Raw genomic sequence first — 18,965 nt, 5'->3', positions numbered from 1 at the left:
TACTATGGAATATTTTCATTAATGACTTGTATATGGAGTAGACAGTATGCTTATAAAATTTGCAGATGATACCAAGCTGAGGATGGGGGGGCAGGGGGTTGCTAGCACTTTGGAAGACAAGATTAGAATTTAAAATGACCTTGACATATTGGAAAAGTGCTCTGAATTCAACAAGATGAAATCCAATAAAGGTAAATGCAAAGTACTTCACTTAGGAAGAAAAATTAAATGCACAGCTACAAAAAGGTGTTGCTGCTGAAAAGCATCTAGGGGTTATAGTGGATCACAAAATGAATATGAGTCAACAAAGTGATGCAGCTGCAAAAATAACCTGATATCATTCTGGGATGTATTAGCAGTAGTGCTATATGTAAGACCTGGGAGGTAATTGTCCCACTCTACTCAGCACTGGTGAGACCTCAGCAGTAGTACTGTGTCCAATTCTGAGTGCTACACTTTAGAGATGATATGGATAAATTGGAGAGAGTCCAGAGGAAAGCAAAAGAAATGAGAAAAGGCTTAGAACACTTGACCTATAAGACAAGGGTATAAAAACCGGGCATGTTTAGTCTTGAGAAAAGAAGACTGAGGGGGGGACCTGATAATAGTTAAGGATTGTTACAAAGAGGACTGTGATGAATTGTTTTCTATGTCCGAAGGTCAGACAAGAAGTAATGGGCTTAATCTGTGGCAAGGGATATTTGTTAGGTAATAGGAAAAACTTTCAAACTCTAAGGTAGAGTTAAACTCTGAAATAGATTTCCAGGAAAGGTTGAAGAATCCCCGTCATTGGAGATTTTTAAGAATAGGTTGGAATAACACCCATCAAGGATGGTCTAGTTATACTTCGTCCTGCTTCAGTGCAGTGGACTAGATGACCTCTCAAGATCCCTTCTAGCTGTACATTTCTATGTTCTCTATGGTTTAATGTGTTTTCGCCTCATGGCCTGCCCCCTTCTTCCCCCCGCACACCTTGCCCCTGTCCTCAACCACATTCAGCTTTTAAACAATATGCCTAAAATACACTGATATGTATGGGTGCAAAGCACTGGGGCTTTCTATGTTTGTTCTGTGTTTGTACGGTGCTTAGCACAGCAGGGTCCTGGTCCATGACTAGGGCCCTATGGCACTATGGAAATACAAGTAATAATAATAATTAATTTTAATTATTAATAAATTTGAGCTAAATATTCTTTTTATTCGAAGCTGAGCAAAAATTCTGAGGGAGAGATAAGGAAATCAAACAAACAAACACTGTTTTAAATAATACCTTTTATTACATTAATCATCTCATTACCTTATATGTTCAAGACATCCTAGTCTTAAAATTTCTGAAAGCAACATACATATATGCCTACAGTGGCCTTCAACATGCCTTTGGCTGGCCAGACGCTAAGAAATGACCAGCTTAGCATGAGCTTTGTTTCTCTCTTTTTCATGAGTTTTGCTGTTGCAGAAGCAACTAAACTCCAGCAATTTCAGATTTACAATACAAAAGGTTTTACATTCAGAACAGAATTCTTACCACATTGTGATGTGTGAGCAGCAATCATATATACAATTATATATACACATATACTTTTAATCAGGCTCAGAAATTGTATGCACAATTACTCATTCCTGAACATAAGTTGCACCTGTATAATTCACACTCATTATAAATGAGTGTACTTTTTCATGTCAAAATCACTGTGTTGTATATGCTTATATTGAAAGTGATCTATAATAAGAAAAACAGCATACTGAATTGCCTATTTTATCACAAAAATCAAAGGTTTGTTTTAATAGACACTGTTAAAACACTACAAAGGTATAATAGAAAAGTATTCATTTTCATGTTTAGTAGATTGCTAATAGAGATGTAAGTAAAATGACACTGGAATCAGTGGGCCTGATTTTGATCTTCCTTGTCTTCAAGTTACTTATGATTTATGCTTGTATAAGTGCAAATGAGGCCCACTATCCCAAAGTTATATTTACGAAATCTGTGAAATTCTGGACTACCATTGCATAGAAGTTAAAATATAAAGTGATATTTTCCAATTTTGCAGGTTAATGGCATAACTAACCAACAGTTCCTTACAATCTTATTTAATATCAGTCAAACTTTGTGCTGTTTCTTGGTGTCAGAAAGAATTCATTGTCATTTTTCTTTCAAGACTTCTTTACTAGTATTATAAAAGCTAAAATTTTCATGACATTTTTCATTGATCCCAGCCATCGAATGATTTATCCAAATGAGATGAGGGAATTCTTTAGGGTTGAAGTAAGTGCCATTATCATGTTTTAACACAGAGTTTCCTTATTTGGAAAAAGATGACACCCCTGGACAAGCAATCCGGTACAGGTTCTCTTGACATATTCTTCCCTCCTTATGCATGGGAGCTACAGTCTGTGTGTGAGGATGTGGGGGAGAGAAAGGGACTGACAACAAATGCAGATACAGAACTGTGGGGAAGGCTTTCTTTTTGATACAAGTCTGTCTCTTTCGTTACTTATCACCCTGGCGTCTGAGCACTTTCACTCTCCTCTTTCTGCCTGAGGATAGGATGTGATGTTTGGTGGTGGTTAGTTTTTGTGGGGTTTTTTTTTTTTTTTGGCCATCTCCTGAATTGTCATGCCAATGTACAGCTGTTTATGCATCCTATGTGGGCGGGACAGGGCCTTGTGGAGAGCCCAGGGGCAGGAGACCTGGAGAAGAGCTGGCTTCCTGAAATTACTCTTTCCCTATCTAGCTGCTCCAATGCTGCACAGTCATATGCTAGACAATCTCTTCCTTGATATTGTCCCAGCGGTATTTTTCGGAGGAACATTCTCTCTTATCAGACTATGTTTGGAGACTTCAGAGTGGCAGTTGCCATTCACAGAGGTTTTTTCAGCTTTACAGCAAGAGTTTGTGATGGGATACTGGGGGGTGGTACAGTTAGACTCCAAAGAAATTTGGCTTACTGTAAGGCAGCCTGCACTTTTGGAGGAATAGTTGTAAATTATTTTGAGAAATGCAGATTTTGTGTTTGTTTCTTGCTTATAAAGGATGATATAGCACTTAGGAAGGAAGGTGCAGCATAGGATTCCATAATTTGATATTAAAATAACAGTGATCTCAACTGCTGGCCGGTATTTACCAAACGTAGTTGTATAGACAGGGATGAATGTAATCCAAGCTATGAAGTAAATGAGCATGCCAAAGGTTATGAATTTAGCTTCATTGTAATTCTCAGGTAATTTCCTGCCTTTAAAGGCAAATATGAAGCAAATAAAGGCCAGAGCAGCTATGTAGCCTAACATGACCCCAAAAGCCACAATAGAACCTTCATTACATTCCAGTATAATAACTCTTCGGATAAAGAAATTTTGCTCAACAAAAGGGCTTCTAAATATTACCCAAAAAGTGCAAATGACAACTTGAATTCCGGTGCAGGTGACCACAATAGGAACAGGTTTGTAGAAACACTTCAGAAAATTCTGTAATTTTGGATCAAAGCTGAAGGCCAGTAAAATTTTCAGTGACTTCATTAAAATACATGAGATGCAGAGTGCGAAGCTGATGCCAAAGAAAGCTTGCCGGGTTTTGCATTTGAATTCCTTTGGCTCACCAATGAAAAAGCCAGTGCTAGCAAAAACGAGGAAGTGGCAGAGGAGAATAACATAACAAACAGTTAAACCACCTGATGCCTTTACGACAGGGGTAGCCAGGTTTCTAGTAAATATTGTGCTAATTGCAAAAATCAACACAACTCCGAGGCCAGAGAGGATTATTAGCAAAATAGCAAACGAGTCATTCCAGCTGAGGTATTCAACTGTCTTTTTGTAGCATGTAGTACTGTTCACAGGTGACCAGTGAGTTTTGTTGTTGCACAGAAAGCAGTAATCCATATCTAAAAGGAGAGAAGTGGAGATTACTGAGCAAGCCCAAAGTAGGCCAGTTATCAGAGATAGAGGGTTTATTCTGAGCTCTAGAACAGGACAAATGTTGTTTTATCTGAGTCCCAAAATAATACCCTTTAAATTAAACCTATTACCTCCTGGATACTTGGAACTATAATTCCTCTAGAAATTTTATTTCTACTGTGTGGGAAACTTCTGAATACTCTACAGTAACTTTCATTTTACAGACACCTTTTCAAAATACAATAGTGAGGAGAGACACTACTGTAGTTTGCCCTTTAGAAGTCTAACTTTATTGTAACTGGGCTACCTTTTGGCACAGCTCTGTTGAACATATCTGTAAAATTCTTTGCAGAGAAATTTTGCAAATGCTTTGGTTTCTATGAACAGCATAAAAAGAGAGTAGTTTACTGTTGGTTGCTATCAGAATGTTCAAAACTTATGGTATTGAACAATTTCTTAAGATTACTTTTTTCCTTTCCCTCCTCTACTCTTCACTCCCCATTTTTAAAAGCTTTATTAAAACTAGGTACTGGTACAGAAGGCAGTATTGAAGACCTCATCCTACATGCATCTAGGAGATATTATTGTATACTCTAACCTGACAGTACTCTCATTATAGACAAAACATGTTTGGTAACGAAAACTAACAGTACTTATATTGAAATGGATGTACTGCAGAACGATTACAAGGACCCTGTTCTAGTTTTCAGGAGAAGTGATCCAGAGATGCAAAATTAGGCCCTGATCCTATCATTGGATCCACGTGATTAATCCCCTTTACCCAAAATGATGCCTCGATGAAGTCAATAGACCTCCACTTACATGGATCCAGTTGTAGAATGAGATCCTAAATTTGGGGCTATTTGGATTGGAAGTTTGATTCAGTTCATTAGAGAGGTCAGGGTTAGATAAAGGATCAATTTGGAACTGTATCTGAATTTTCTTAAAGTTCAAGGGTGTTTGGATCCAGATTTTGGGCTCAAGCCATTTCTACCTTAAACAGAATCATATACGGTAGCAGGACTGTCTCACAATCCCAGAACAAACCCAGTGAATTGGGGCATCTAATCACCTTCGCTTTGGAAGAACTGATTTTTTAAAAAACATGTAAACTGAGTTGTGTGCTGAATATTCCTGCCCTGTGTATTTAGGGCACTGAATGTAGACAAATATATTTATTTCATTACAAGTTTTTTCCAGATTTCCAAAGCATATACTGTACATGAATAAAACAAATGCTTTATTTGGATCATAATTCATTACCTGCCTGATTAGTATAATGGTCTTCTGGGCAGTTCACACACTCATAGCAGCATGTGTGCTTACTTGCTGAAACCTTCTTCATTTGCCCTGGTCTACATTTCCTGGAGCATGTTGATTTAACTGTCTGCAGTGTTATGGAGAAAACAAACAGAACACAAACTAGGCACAAAATCACTCGGGTCATTCTACGGTTTGATCAAACTCTTTGCTATTAAACAGCATTTTAATACAACCTACAAATGACTCTGTAAACATTGCATTGTAGAGCTCCATGTTTATTGTCCCAATACTTTTTATATGTTTTCATTTTACAAGTAAAAATATGGGGGAGTTTGTAACTGATAACTTCGCAAATCCCTTAAGTCATTTTTGAAAATGGAACTTGGGCTTCTAAATTATTTTGATGCTTTTAAAAATTTGACCTGTATCTGACCTTTGGGTAATTTCTTTTGCATCATCTCCAGTAATATAGGTTTTATATCAGATTAGGTGTTCAATCACAGCTGGGCAATCACATTTTGCTCTCAGTGTCATCTGTGCAACTCCTCTGAAGATAATAATGTTGCCCAGGTGTAACTGATTGGGCCTGTTTCACGCACAATCCCAAAAAACAGCAATGGGGTTGGACAACAGTTCTATTGATAAGGCACCAGAAGGAACATAATTTTAGTACGCTCTTTTTTAGCTGTGTTGACTCTGCAAGGCTAATAGAAGCAAAGAGCAACAAAGGCTTATTTTTGTCACTAAAGTGACCATAAATGAAAGGAATAGATGCTTTGCTAAGAAGTTGACATTTCTACTAATTACTTTTTAAATTAGAATGACACTATTAAGTTCTTCAATAGAAGTCTTAGGACAGATGTAACTTGTAAACTGTCCAGTAGAAAAGCATCTATAGGAGGAGCTGGATCTCAGCAATGTTTCAATTGAAATAATTGAGACCACTCGCAGATCAAGGTATTAGTCAGAGTAAACCAGAGTGGCAGAATCTGTCTCTAAAGTAATAGAGCATTTGAACCATGACATCCGGGAGGAGTCTTCACTAATAATACTAAGTACATGTGAGGTGAGTATTAAATACATACCCCAAGTGCTATATTCTGCAGGAGAAGGGCAAGGGCATGGAACAAACTTCCCAAACCATATTTTGTTCACTAACACTTTCACATTTTACAGTACAAACACAGTGTGTCCTTCAGATACCTTTAAATTCAGAAACTCCATTTCTTTCTCCTCATCCTTGAAGATAAAGTCATCTTTCTGCAGGTCATATTCTGCTATCTCAGTGATCACCATGCGGCCGCTGATTTCCTTCCAGAGAAGTACATCATATCCCATGTTAAGGTCTCCTTTGGCATCAAAATGAACTTCTTTTTCATTGTCATTGAATGTTACTTTTTTAAGTTCTTCAAGCAGCTGTAGCAGTAAAAATAAGCAAACAAATCAATTTCCTTTTAGTTTGGTAAAATGGATCTAGTTTATTATTTACATGATTGCATAAAGATAAGATATACTGCTTTTAGGAACATAAAAATCTTAAAATCAGAAGGAACCATTATGATCATCTCATATGACCTACATAACACAGGCCATAGAATTACATTAGGCAGGAGGCCAAACAAGACAATCATACAGGTCCCTTTTGGTGTATATACATAAAAAGCAGTTTTCTTATCATTACTTTATATAATCACACAAATACTCATGTTATTGCGTGTCCAGCTTGTGACAGTTTGGTACAATAAGGAAGGGAGAATATCCTGCTAACAAGCAATGGAGAAGGCTTTCAAGAACAATCTTCTTGTACAGAACTTTACCTGGCTGATGCCAGCCATTATTGTTCAGCTGTATCTGAGGTAGAGAGGGACAGAGTTTAGACTCAGATATGGATCCAGATCCAAACTCTCCCAAAGCTCTGGGATTGTTCAGATCCATATCCAATTCTAACATTTTTCAAATGTGACTCTGATTAAGATGAGTCATCTAATGCCATGGTTACAGGATGGGGCTGAGAAGGAATTTTGAAGTTAACAGCCTTTCAAGTCATTACATTTTCTTATACAAACACCTTCTGTTTGAATACAATCAAAGAACCATTCCTTCAAATACAAATGTGTTAGGCCAGTTTCTGCTCTCAGTTACTATAATATAACTAGCGACAAAGAGTCATGTGGCACCTTATAGACTAACAGACGTATTGGAGCATGAGCTTTCGTGGGTGAATACCCACTTCGTCAGACGCATGTAGTGGAAATTTCCAGAGACAGATATAAATATGCAGGCAAGAATCAGTCTAGAGATAACTTTTTACAGATCCAGAGCTACCCCTCTGATACTAGTGTAACTATAACTTCATTCATGCTACACTGGCGTAAGTGCAAAGTTTATCTTTAATAGAACTCTGCCTAATTTTCACTGGTGTACATGAGAGGAGCATCAGGCCCTAAGTTACTAAGAGGCTGAGGCCAAAGTTTCAAAAGTAGCCTTTAACTTTGGGTGCCTCAGGTTTTTTGATGTCTAACTTCAGACACCTTATGCCTGATTTTCAGAGGCACTGAGTGCCTAGAAATCCAGATGTAATCAGAACTCAATGCCTCTGAAAATCAGGCCTTTGATGTCTGGGTACCAGAAACAGAGAAATCCCAAATTAGAGACCGCTTTTGAATAATTGTCTCTTTCTGATTTGTCTAGAATCGTATGTCAACTGGAACCAGTTAGTTGCAAAGGCTGAATCTCCACTGACCTTATGGTTTCTCAGTACAGGGAGATGTGCTAAAGAGTCCGTTTCAGCCTAAACTTTGAATATGCCTGCTCATGGACTTAAGCGTGAACCCTAAGGGATACATTTTCAAAGCAGTGCATATTAGTCAATTGTCACAACTCCCTCTATGTCTTGGCCTCTAAACATGTTAGTTCCTATGTCCTATAGGTTTTGGACTATACGTTCAGCTGTGATATGAATGCAATTTCACTGCAGTTAATAAAGTTGTAGCCAATTATACCAGGTCCTTTGTGTTTAAAAGTTTATGTAAAAAGTTGATGTTTTCTTCAATCTCTATCATGTTTGACCTGCCCTGACCTGGGATAACAGGTCACAACAGGTCAGGGTGCTTCAGAATTTGTTTGCCTTTTAAATGATCTTTGTTTAACTATCCCAGTAAAAGTGTGTAGAAGTGAATAGGCCTGACCAGGTACTTCGGTAAAAGGTCAGGTCAGGTTTATTTGTCTGATTTCTCCTACTCTTTCCCCACTCCACCCACCCCCAAAACCAGATGGGTATTAGGCAGAATACTTCACTCATCCCAAAGATAACAGGGCCTGCTTTTCCTGTCATTCACTCCAGCGTAAAATCAAGATTAACACATACACATACAAAAGAATGGTTTGCTTCAGTTTGACTTTCAGGTGAAGGTTCGTGTCAGATGAAAGACAACTGAACCCAGGCAAGATGGAGGTAATGTTGGAAGGAAGTGGGAAATGCTTTGAGTAACTTTCTTCTTCTCTAATAATCCTATCTATCAAGAGCATCCACTGCATATTGTTAAATTGGTATGCAGCCTCAGATACTAAAGTAGTGGCTGTTTAACGTCTTAAAAATAGATTGATTAGATTGTTCTGATTATATCTAAGATGTCTGACCAATCTCTAGTATACAAATTTTGGTTTAAATTGGCATAGCAGCGGTGAAGGAAGGACTAAACATATACCTATGTGCCTCAATTCAGGGAACAGGTTTCTGGTGGGAAAGAGTAGGTTACACAGTAACAAGAGGACAGAAGTGCACAGTTAGTGAATATGGGTAACAAAGAAGAACTAGAGAATGAATGGTGTTCATAGAGGAGGAAATGCAGAAGTATCATAAACATACTTCCCAGGGAGCAAAAGCAATAGGATTCTTGCAGTCTCTGTCTTTGCACAGCTCCCGTACAGCATATGCAATAGCATGGACTGCAAGCATAGTACTTTGGATAAATCCTGGCTCAATGTTGGCCATCAGAAAATCATCTCTCCAGCTCTGACTGCACATCCCAGCCTCATAGATCAAATTCTCCTGAGAATAATTTGAAATGCACTTGTTCAAATCCTGGTCCTCCACATGTGCGCAGGTTGACAAAAGCACACTATATTCTTTTAAGAACATGTTGTTTTCAGTGGGTTGCAAATGCAGGGTTTTCAAGAAGTCATGAAACGTAGACATGTTTTCACTTTTGTATGCAAATCCCACGACTGTTCCAAGGTGCTTGATGTTGGGAATGGTAGTAATCTTGACAGCAGCTGACCAGTTATCACATGCAATCCAGATTTTATGTATGTTCCTCTCAATTGCTTTTCTAAATAATTTTGTTACATGGAATTGTCTGAGAAAAACAACGATTACATTTACCCTGGTTTCCTGGACAATCTTCTCGAGTGCTTGATTAACTTTGGCATTAATGGTGCCATCGGAGAGATAGGCTGGCAACATTTCTTTAAAAGCAATACAGACATTGTTTGCCATGGCCTGTATCCCAAAGCTGTCCAGAGCAGATCGCCCATAGTCATCATCAGTGGCTATTAATCCAATCCAGTTCCATCCAGACCTGTGGATCAAGCGGGCCATTGCTCGCGTCTGATAAAAATCACTAGGCACAGTGCGTAAGAAGGAAGGAAAGCGGATTTTGTCACTGAGGATTTCAGCACTTGATGCGTGACTAACCTAGGAAGGGACAGAACATTTCAGTTACAGAAACTGTGAATTCTGAGTAGATGCCAAGAGATCCCAAGCTGTGCTTTGAACTAAAGGTTTAATCCTCAGGTGTGCCAAGTTTGAGCCTGATGCAGCTGTGCGTGGGAGACGCAAAGGTGGCTCTAAGCCATCTTTCTGCCTCCCCCAATCCTGGGGCTGGCTGGGGGCTTCAGAGACATTCCCAGCAGCCCAGGATCACCCAGTTCATCACACTCCACCTCCACCCTGTCATGACCTGAACCTTCCTCCTCCCTACCCCTTTGCTGTCCCCAACATTCCCAGTATGTTAGACAATTGGCATGGGTGATTCAAAGCCGGCTGAGGATTCCTCCATATCAGGGGAAAGAGCAGCTGACTATTTAGGGCTGGTGTGAGGACTCTGGGCCAGATTTCTAAAGGTATTTAGGGAACTAAAGATGCAGACAGGTGCCTAGTGGGATTTTCAACAATGCCTAGGCACCTATCTGCATCTTTAGGCATCTTAATACCTTTTCGGTTCTGGTCCTTTGGCCTACTCTGGTGGCACAAAGGGATCTTAATGATGGCTGAGGATCTGGTGTTAAAAGAAGAAATGACAACTACGCTAGTACTGTCATTTTATTTTACAGATAAACTTTGTTCAGATTATGTCAACCTGCTGTTAAAAAATACTAATCAACATTTTTGGAAGTATTCAAATAGTTACTGTTCAAACTGTTGATATCCTTAGTCTTTGTAGGGCACAACTATCACCAAGCCTGGAAGAACCATTTGCACAGATACATATTCATTTATCAGAACTTTAATTAATTTTAAATAAATATACAATCTCAATATCTACTGGAGGAACATCCCTGAGAAAATAGTAGCAAATAGTTGGAAAGTGTAGTTCCAGAAAGAGTGAGACAAACTCTTTTATAAAACTAGTTGATGCACTGATTCCATGGAATATAACTCAGATAGCTATGAGTGGAAAAGTTTAACTTAAACCAAAGTAACTTTTAGTCCCTGTTTGTCTTTGGGGATTTTCCTTTGCACATATTCCCTGTCCTCCTAGGCATCTTAACTGTCAAAATAAATACAAACTTGCCAACAAGGGAAGGATGACCAGGCTGGTTGATACCAACTATTATTGTTGTTAGTTGATTATGGAAATTAGTGATGGGAAAAGCTTTTATTAGGTCATCTTTCCCATCTCCCTATGCCAATGTATGATTTGTTCCTATAACCTGCCTTTTGATTAAGATCAAGTTTAGGATCAGTTTAGTATCTGCCCAATAGGGGAGCTGGAGAGCACGATCCCTTCCTATCATTGCAGAAGAAGGGATTTAGTGATCTTATATGTCTTTTTCCTATCTCTCTAATTACTATGTCCTACCATATAGTCCGTACTGTTAGCAGTATATTCAGGACTAGATCCTGGCCCCCAATTCCTCCCCTTTTGCACCACTGGAGCATCCCAAAGGCAGATACTGAAGCATGTGCCTAAATTTAAACATGTGAGCAGTCTCATTGATTCCATTCCAGTCTCACGGATTCCATGTCAGGGATGGAGAAAGATATTTGGCTGCAGGGAGGATGTGGCTTGGGCACCATGTGCTCCACCAATCCTTGGATGTTCTACGGAGCGGGAGAGGAGAATTTCCAGATTTATCCCCAAACTAGATCTTCATCTTTTTTCAGCACAGGACAAGACACTAACACAGTCACCCCAGACTAAGTAAGACACTCATTGACTTCAGTGGATTTTGGATCAGGCCCTCAGTTTCCCCAGCCTCTCTAGTTAGACAGATTGGGCCAAATCATCATGTGCCACTGCTCTGTGGTTTAGAGGGCAAATGAACAACTCCTTAAAGCTCTTGCTTTATGTCCTTCCATTGAATAACTGAAAGAGAGTGACTGCAGTGTCAGCCCTGGCAGCACTTTCTGTCTTTGATTCCTGAAGACAACAGACAAGTCTTTGGGCCAAATCCATATGTGCAACTATCATTCATTTCCACTGGCGCAGTGCCTACTTATACCATTGCTAAATTTGGTCCTCTATTCAAAATGAAAATATTGCCTCAAACTTACCAGTGGGATTAGTTGCAAGTTCAATAGCCTTGAAACTGCCATTGCTATTTCAGAGTAGCTGGAACCTATGACAGCCTTAATTCTTGGTATGTAGTCTGAATAGTTACATTTGTATTCTACTGTGTCCTTGGAAGCATTGAATTTAGCCAGGAACCTCAAAGCTGCTCCCATGGCTTTTGTAACTTCTGCACAAGTGTCGTAGATTTCATAGCCCAGTTTAATTCCAGATAACAGTGTTGAATTGTTGATCATTTCAATGCCATGTATCATCGCAAGAGTCTGAAGAAACACTTGAATTTCGAAACTGTCATGAAACAGAATTGTTACTTTAGTAAAGATTTGCAGAATCAAGGCTGGAACAAAAGCAGTTCTTTAACCCCTGACATTTACTAAAATGAAATGTCAAAATTGTTATTGCGTGTGATCTGTTTGGTTTTGGGGAAAAATATTAAATTTAGTTTGTTTTGTCTCACATTCAAATGTGAGATTTAGGAAGCCAACACAAAACCTTTAATACAATGTAAATAAGAATTTGCATGTCATGGAGAAGCAGAATACACCTTGCTATTCAATTGTCAAACTATATACATTAATGGGCCAGATCCTCAGCTGGTATAAATCAGTAGAGCTCTGTCGAATTCAGAGCTCTCTGCTAACGTACATCACCTGAGGATTTGGCCATAATTTTCTGTTTGAAGCATTTTCCTTCAACATACACCTGATGAGGAAGTACTTTTTCCATACAATGCACAATTAACCTGTGGAACTCATTGCTGTAGGATGTTGTAATGGCCAAAAGCATAATTGTTCAAAAAAGAGCTAGATAAATTCATGGAGAATAGGTCCATCAATGGCTATTAGCCAGATGGTCAGGGATGTAACCCCATGCTTTGAGCAATCCTAAACCTCTGACAGCTAGAAGCCAGGAGGGGAAGACAGGGATGGATCTCTCCAAAATTACCCTGTTCTTCGAATGCCCCTGAATCTCTGGTACTGACCACTGTCCGAGACAGATACTGGGCTAGGTGGACCATTGATTTAACCTAGTGTGGCAGCACTAACGTTCTTATGGTCTTAAACAGAAAGAGAAAAGACTCTAGGGAAATAACCATTTCTAAGACTATAATCTGAAACCCATATAGCATTTGGGTGGATGCTCTTAGGGCCTGATCCAAAGCTCATTGAAGTTAGTGGCAAGTTTCTCATTGGATCAGACTCTTAATCATAAGTAGAGACGTGCAAAATATTCACACTAAGACTACCTCATCTCCGCTCTTGGCCAAGGTTCTGTAAGGTTCACAAGGCTTTGAGTGAAGCTGGAATCAATTTCAAGTGGAGCAATTTATGAAAGATGTGGAGAAATTGGAGAGGGTACAGAGAAGAGCAACAAGAATGATTAAAGGTCTAGAGAACATAGGGTGACCAGATTTTATAGGGACAGTCCCGATTTTGGGGTCTTTTTCTTATATAGGCTCCTATTACCCCACACCCTCGTCCTGATTTTTCACACTTGCAGTCTGGTCACCCTAAGAGAGCATGCCGTATGAAGGAAGGCTGAAAGAACTGGGTTTGTTCAGTTTGGAAAAGAGAAGACTGAGAAGGGACATGCTAGCAGTTTTCAAGTATCTAAAAGGGTGTCATCAGGAGGAGGGAGAAAACTTGTTAATCTTAGCCTCTAAGGATAGAACAAGAAGCAATGGGCTTAAACTGAAGCAAGGGAGGTTTAGGTTGGACATTAGGAAAAAGTTCCTAACTGTCAGGGTGGTTAAACACTGGAATAGATTGCCTAGGGAGGTTGTGGAATCTCCCTCTCTGGAGATATTTAAGAGTAGGTTAGTTAAATGTCTATCAGGGATGCTCTAGACAGTATTGGTCCTGCCATGAGGGCAGGGGACTAGACTTGATGACCTCTCAAGGTCCTTTCCAGTCCTAGAATCTATGAATTTATGATTTAGCATCAAAATTGTTCAAAATTTGCAATTTTGTATAATTGTGATGCAAAACCAGGTGACACCTTAATATTTCAACTGATGTGCACTTTCAGAGTTTGTGTTCCTTTGAACCCAGAACTCAAAGTAAAAACTGACGGTTTGTACCAGGATTTAAAAAAAAACAGCATATAGGAAAACCACAGGGTCTGACAAAGTTGTAGTCATAAAGAGCTACTAGGACAGGGGTGGACAAACTTTTTGGCCTGAGGGCCACATCAGGGAATAGAAATTATATGGCGGGCCATGAATGCTCACAAAATTGGGGTTGGGGTGCAGGAGGGGGTGAGGGCTCTGGGGTGGGGCTGGGGATGAGAGGTTTGGGGTGTAGAAGGGTGCTCTGAGCTTGGATTGAGGCGTTTGGAGGGCGGGAGGGAGATCAGGGCTGGGGCAGAGGGTTGGGGCATGCGGAGAGGCTCAGGGGTGCAGGCTCTAAGCAACGCTTACCTCAAGTGGCTCCTGGAAGTAGCAGCATGTTCCTTTTCCGGCTCCTACACAGAGGTGTGGCCAGGCAGCTCTGCACGCTGCCCTGTCTGCAGGCATTGCCCCTACATTTCCCATTGTAGCACGGCTATTGGGGCACATAGGAGACAGAGCGGGGGCATGCTGCAGCTTCTGGGAGCCCCATGATGCGGCCTCCGACCCTGCTCCCCGGGCCGATTTAAAACTGCTCCTGGGCTGGATCCGGCCGTGGGCTGTAGTTTGCCCACCTCTGGTTTAGGTAATACTTAGTCCTGCCTCAGTGCGTGGGATTGGAGTAGATGACCTATTGAGGTCCCTTGCAGTTCTATGATTCTATGATTTTCCCTTTTGCAGACCAAATCATAATATCCTTGCTCAGTCCTTATTCAGCAAAAGTACTCACTGAGAACTTTGATTAATGAAGAGCTTCGGTATCTGGCTATAGATTTCGGGCAGAGTTTTGAAAAGTATCTGAGTGAGTTACGATCACTTGTCCCATTGAAAGCCATTGCTCCTAATTCATTAGGTACTCTTCAAAATCCCACCCTGAGTCTTTTATGAAATTCAATAAAATTCAATTTCAAGGATCTCATTTTGAATATATAAATGTTAAAGAAAAACCAGTACTTTATGTTTCAAACACACATTATTTTTCACTTGAAAATGGATTATAATTTTACACACTTCAAACGGCTACCTAATTTATGCATTTATTTTGCTGTTTGTTAATGTCCTATTCATAATACTCCTAGTAGACCATCCCTGACATGTATTGTTAAAATACATTCTTAAGGCTGTATTCTTAAAAACCTCCAATGGTGATTCCACAACCTCCCAAGGCAATTTGTTCCAGTGCTTAATTACCCTTGCAGTTAGGAAGTTTTTCCTAATGTCTAACCCAAATCTCCCTTGCTACAGTTTAAGCCCATTACTTCTTGTCCTGTCCTCAGCGGATAAGGAGAACAATTTATCACCCTCTGCTTAATAGCAAATTTTATGTACTTGAAAACTATTATGTCTCCCCCTCAGTCTTCTCTTCTCCAGCCTAACCCCCCAAACCTTTCCTCATAAGTAATATTTTTAACCCTTTAATAATTTTTGTTACTCTCCTCTGGACTCTTCTCTAACTTGTCCACATCTTTCCCAAAGTGTGGTGCCCAGAAATGGATTCAGTATACCAGCTGAGGTCTTATCATTCCTGAATAGAGTGGAAGAATTATTTCTTGTGTCTTTTTTACAACACTCCTGCTAATACATCCCAAAATGATGTTTGCTTTTATTGCAACAGTATTACATTGTTGCAACATATTCAGTTTGTGATCCACAATAACCCCAGATCCTTTTCTGCTATACTACTTCCTAGGCAACCATTTCCGATTTTGTATTTGTGTAATTAATTATTCCTTCCTATATGTAGTACTTTGCATTTGTCTTTATTGAATTTCATCCTATTTATTTCAGACCGTTTCTCTAGTTTGTCTGGATCATTTTGAATTCTAATCCTGTGCTCCAAAGCACTTGCAACTCCTCCCAGCTTGCTATCATCTACAAACTTTATATGTATACTCTCTGTGCCATTATCCAAATGAAGATATTGAATAGAACTGGATCTAAGACACTCCCTGCACACATCCCTTGATATGCCCGTCTAGCTTGACTGTGAACCATTGATAACTAGTCTCTGAATACGGTTTTCCAACAAGTTGTGCACCCACCTTATAGTAGATTTGTCTAGGCTGTATTTCTCTAGTTTGCTTATGAACAAGTTAGGTGAGACAGTATCAAAAATCTTACCAAAGTTGAGAAATTATCTAGTGCTTTCCCCCACTCTCATCCACAAGATTTGTTACCCGGTCAAAGATTATTAGGTTGGTTTAACATGATTTGTTCTTGATCAATCCATGTTCACTGTTACTTATTATCTTATTATCTTCTAGATGCTTACAAATAGATTGTTTGACTATTGATTATTTCTTCCATTATCTTTCTAGATACCAAAGTTAAGATGACTGGTCTATAATTTCCTGAGTCCTTATTCCCCTTTTTATAGATAGATAATTTTCCAGTCCTCTGGGATCTCTCCCATCCTCTGTGAGCTCTCAAAGATAATTGCTAATGGCTCTGAGATCTCTTCAGCCAGTTCCTTAAGCAGTCTAGGATGTATTTTGTCAGGGTCTGCCAAGTTGAACATCTAACTTGTTCTTTTCCTATTTTAACCTCAGATCCTATCCTATTTACACTGATATTCACTTTGTTAGTCGTCCAATCACTGCTAACCTGTTTGGTGAAAACTGAAACAAAAAAAGGCATTTAACATTTTGGCCATTGCTGTGTTTTCTGTTAGTGTCTTTCCCTCATTATTGAGTAAAGGATCTACTCTGTCCTTGGTCGTCTTCTTGCTTCTAATGTATTCATAAAATGTTTTTTTATTACCCCTTGTGTCTCTAGCTAGTTTAATCTCATTTTGTGCCTTGGCCTTTCTAATTTTGTCCCTGCATGTTTGTGTTGTTTTTTTTAATATTCATCCTTTGTAATTTGACTTAGTTTCAACTTTTTGTGTGACTCTTTTTTGAGTTTCAGGTCATTGAAGATATCCTGGATAAGCTAGGTAAGTCAACATGGTCTCTTCCTATCTTGTCTACTCATTGGGATAGTTTGCTCTTCTGCCTTTAATAATGTCTCTTTTAAAAACTGACATATCTTCTGAACTTTTTTTCCCCCTTAGACTCGATTCCCATTGTATCTTACCTATCAATTCTTTGAGTTTGCTAAAATTGTCCTTCTTAAAGTTCATTTTCTTTATTCTGTTTTTCCCCTCTGTCATTCTTTACAATCATGAACACTATCCTTTCATGGTCACTTTCACCCAAGCTGCCTTTCACCTTCAAATTCTCAACCAGTTCCTTCCTATTTGTTAGAATAAAATCTAGAACAGCCTCTCCCTTAGTCAATTTCTCCACCTTCAATAAAAAGAATGTACTATGATTTAGAACATATACAATATACAGTGCTGGCCAATACAACATATTCAAATGATATACACCTTTACCCCAATTAACACTGTCCTCGGGAGTCAAAAAATCTTATCGCACTATAGGTGAAACTGCTTTATATTGAACTTGCTTTGATCTACCAGAGCGTGCAGCCCCGTCCCCTTGGAGCAACGCTTTACCGCGTTACATCCGAATTCGTGTTATATCCGATCTCATTATGTCGGGTTGGAAGTGTATTATTATATGACCAATACTTAAGTTACAACAATGGATTTTAGGCTCTTTGGAGCAAGGACTGTCTATTTGTTCTGTGTTTGTACAGGGCCTAACACAGTGGGGCACTGGTCCGGGACTAAGGTTCTTAGGCACTACTGATAATAAATAATAATACTTTAGGGTACTGTTTAGGCAAATAGCAAATCAGAGCTAAAATGATAATTGAAATGAAAAAGATTACTCATCCCCAACCTCCAATGCCATTTGATTCCAGGGGTAAATAGATCCAGGTGATCAGAGGAAGAGTTACCCCAAGTTCAGCTGGTCACAGTATCTTCTGGGGAGCATATTATTACACTACTCTGTGCTCTGTACACACACACACACGCTTACTGGGAGGATTCACAAGACTAACCTGTTTTTAAGAAATAATTATTCAGAAATGCAATTTATCAAGCATTTTTGATGTCTGCTCATGAGTGGTTTCAGTGATATCATCTTGGTGTTTCATTTGTATTATTTGCAATGTTACTCACCCAGCACAATTCTGAATCACTGGTCTCATGGGGTGTTCTTCTGGATGTAGCATTTTGCCATGAACTGAAAACAAACCTCCGATGACAATGTCCCCGGGAGAACTGGCACCCACAAAATTGTCAGTATTCTGGCAAGAGTGGGTGATATCAAAGCTGATCACAAAGCAGGGGATCAACAAACCAACTAATGCCATGTTTCTGTTTCACTTGCTTACTAGCTGCCTTGAGTCAATTAAGCTAGCTACAGTGCCAACAACACTGTTCCTATTTCACCTGTAAACAGCAGCAAAGGAAAAGGGCTGCACTGAAAGCTAGTCACACCTCGCCAGATGCCTGTGTTTAGTTCAAAAGGCTCATGTTATTGCCCTGATGCCACTAATGCAATACTCTTACAAACAGCTGAGTGAGAACCCTGAAATAGATTTATTAAAATAGATGGGATGTTGGACACAAAAATTCTGTGTACTTACAGTAATATATTATTGGGCTGTATATGAAACATATGTCAAATATTTTGATGTAAATTTGGGATACTCTATCAAAAGCATATCCGGAATATCTTCCAGCCCAAGGCATATGAACATCAAGCCGTGTAAAATACTAGTAGAAATACCATATCCACAATTTTGCCACAAAAAGCTTTAAAGGCTGGATCTAAAACCCATTGAAGATATTGGAAAGAGTCCCATTAACTCTAGTGCTTTTTGGAGCAGGCCCTGAAAGAAGAAGTTGTCTCCAGACTGCATTTCCTCAGGGCCATTTTCTGAGAGCTTTTTCACATGTTGGTTTAAAATACATGTTTGGATGGGCTTGATCCAAAGCCCAGCTCCCATTGACT

At 39.3% G+C, this 18,965-nt stretch overlaps 1 protein-coding gene across 3 annotated transcripts; it reads right to left on the bottom strand.

The window, feature by feature from the left end:
• Positions 1-1,960: 1,960 nt before the first annotated feature.
• GPRC6A (G protein-coupled receptor class C group 6 member A) lies at positions 1,961-18,321 on the bottom strand. 3 transcript variants are annotated; one of them, XM_050949524.1, is made up of 6 exons: positions 18,128-18,321; positions 11,933-12,236; positions 9,023-9,850; positions 6,358-6,570; positions 5,155-5,278; positions 1,961-3,878 (listed from the first exon to the last, which is right to left on the bottom strand). In XM_050949524.1, exons 1-6 carry the CDS (start codon positions 18,319-18,321, stop codon positions 2,755-2,757), a joined length of 2,787 nt encoding a protein of 928 aa, XP_050805481.1. In that variant the 3' UTR covers positions 1,961-2,754. The 3 variants fall into 3 exon arrangements, with proteins under 3 accessions (XP_050805481.1, XP_050805483.1, XP_050805482.1); XM_050949526.1 differs by having other exon boundaries at positions 9,539-9,850; XM_050949525.1 differs by lacking the exon at positions 6,358-6,570.
• Positions 18,322-18,965: the final 644 nt, after the last annotated feature.

Source organism: Gopherus flavomarginatus, chromosome 4, assembly GCF_025201925.1.
Source record: "Gopherus flavomarginatus isolate rGopFla2 chromosome 4, rGopFla2.mat.asm, whole genome shotgun sequence".
Classification (NCBI taxonomy): Eukaryota; Metazoa; Chordata; order Testudines; family Testudinidae; genus Gopherus; species Gopherus flavomarginatus.
The sequence above is the reverse complement of the archived record's forward strand: the minus strand, read 5'-3'. Positions and strand labels throughout refer to the sequence as shown.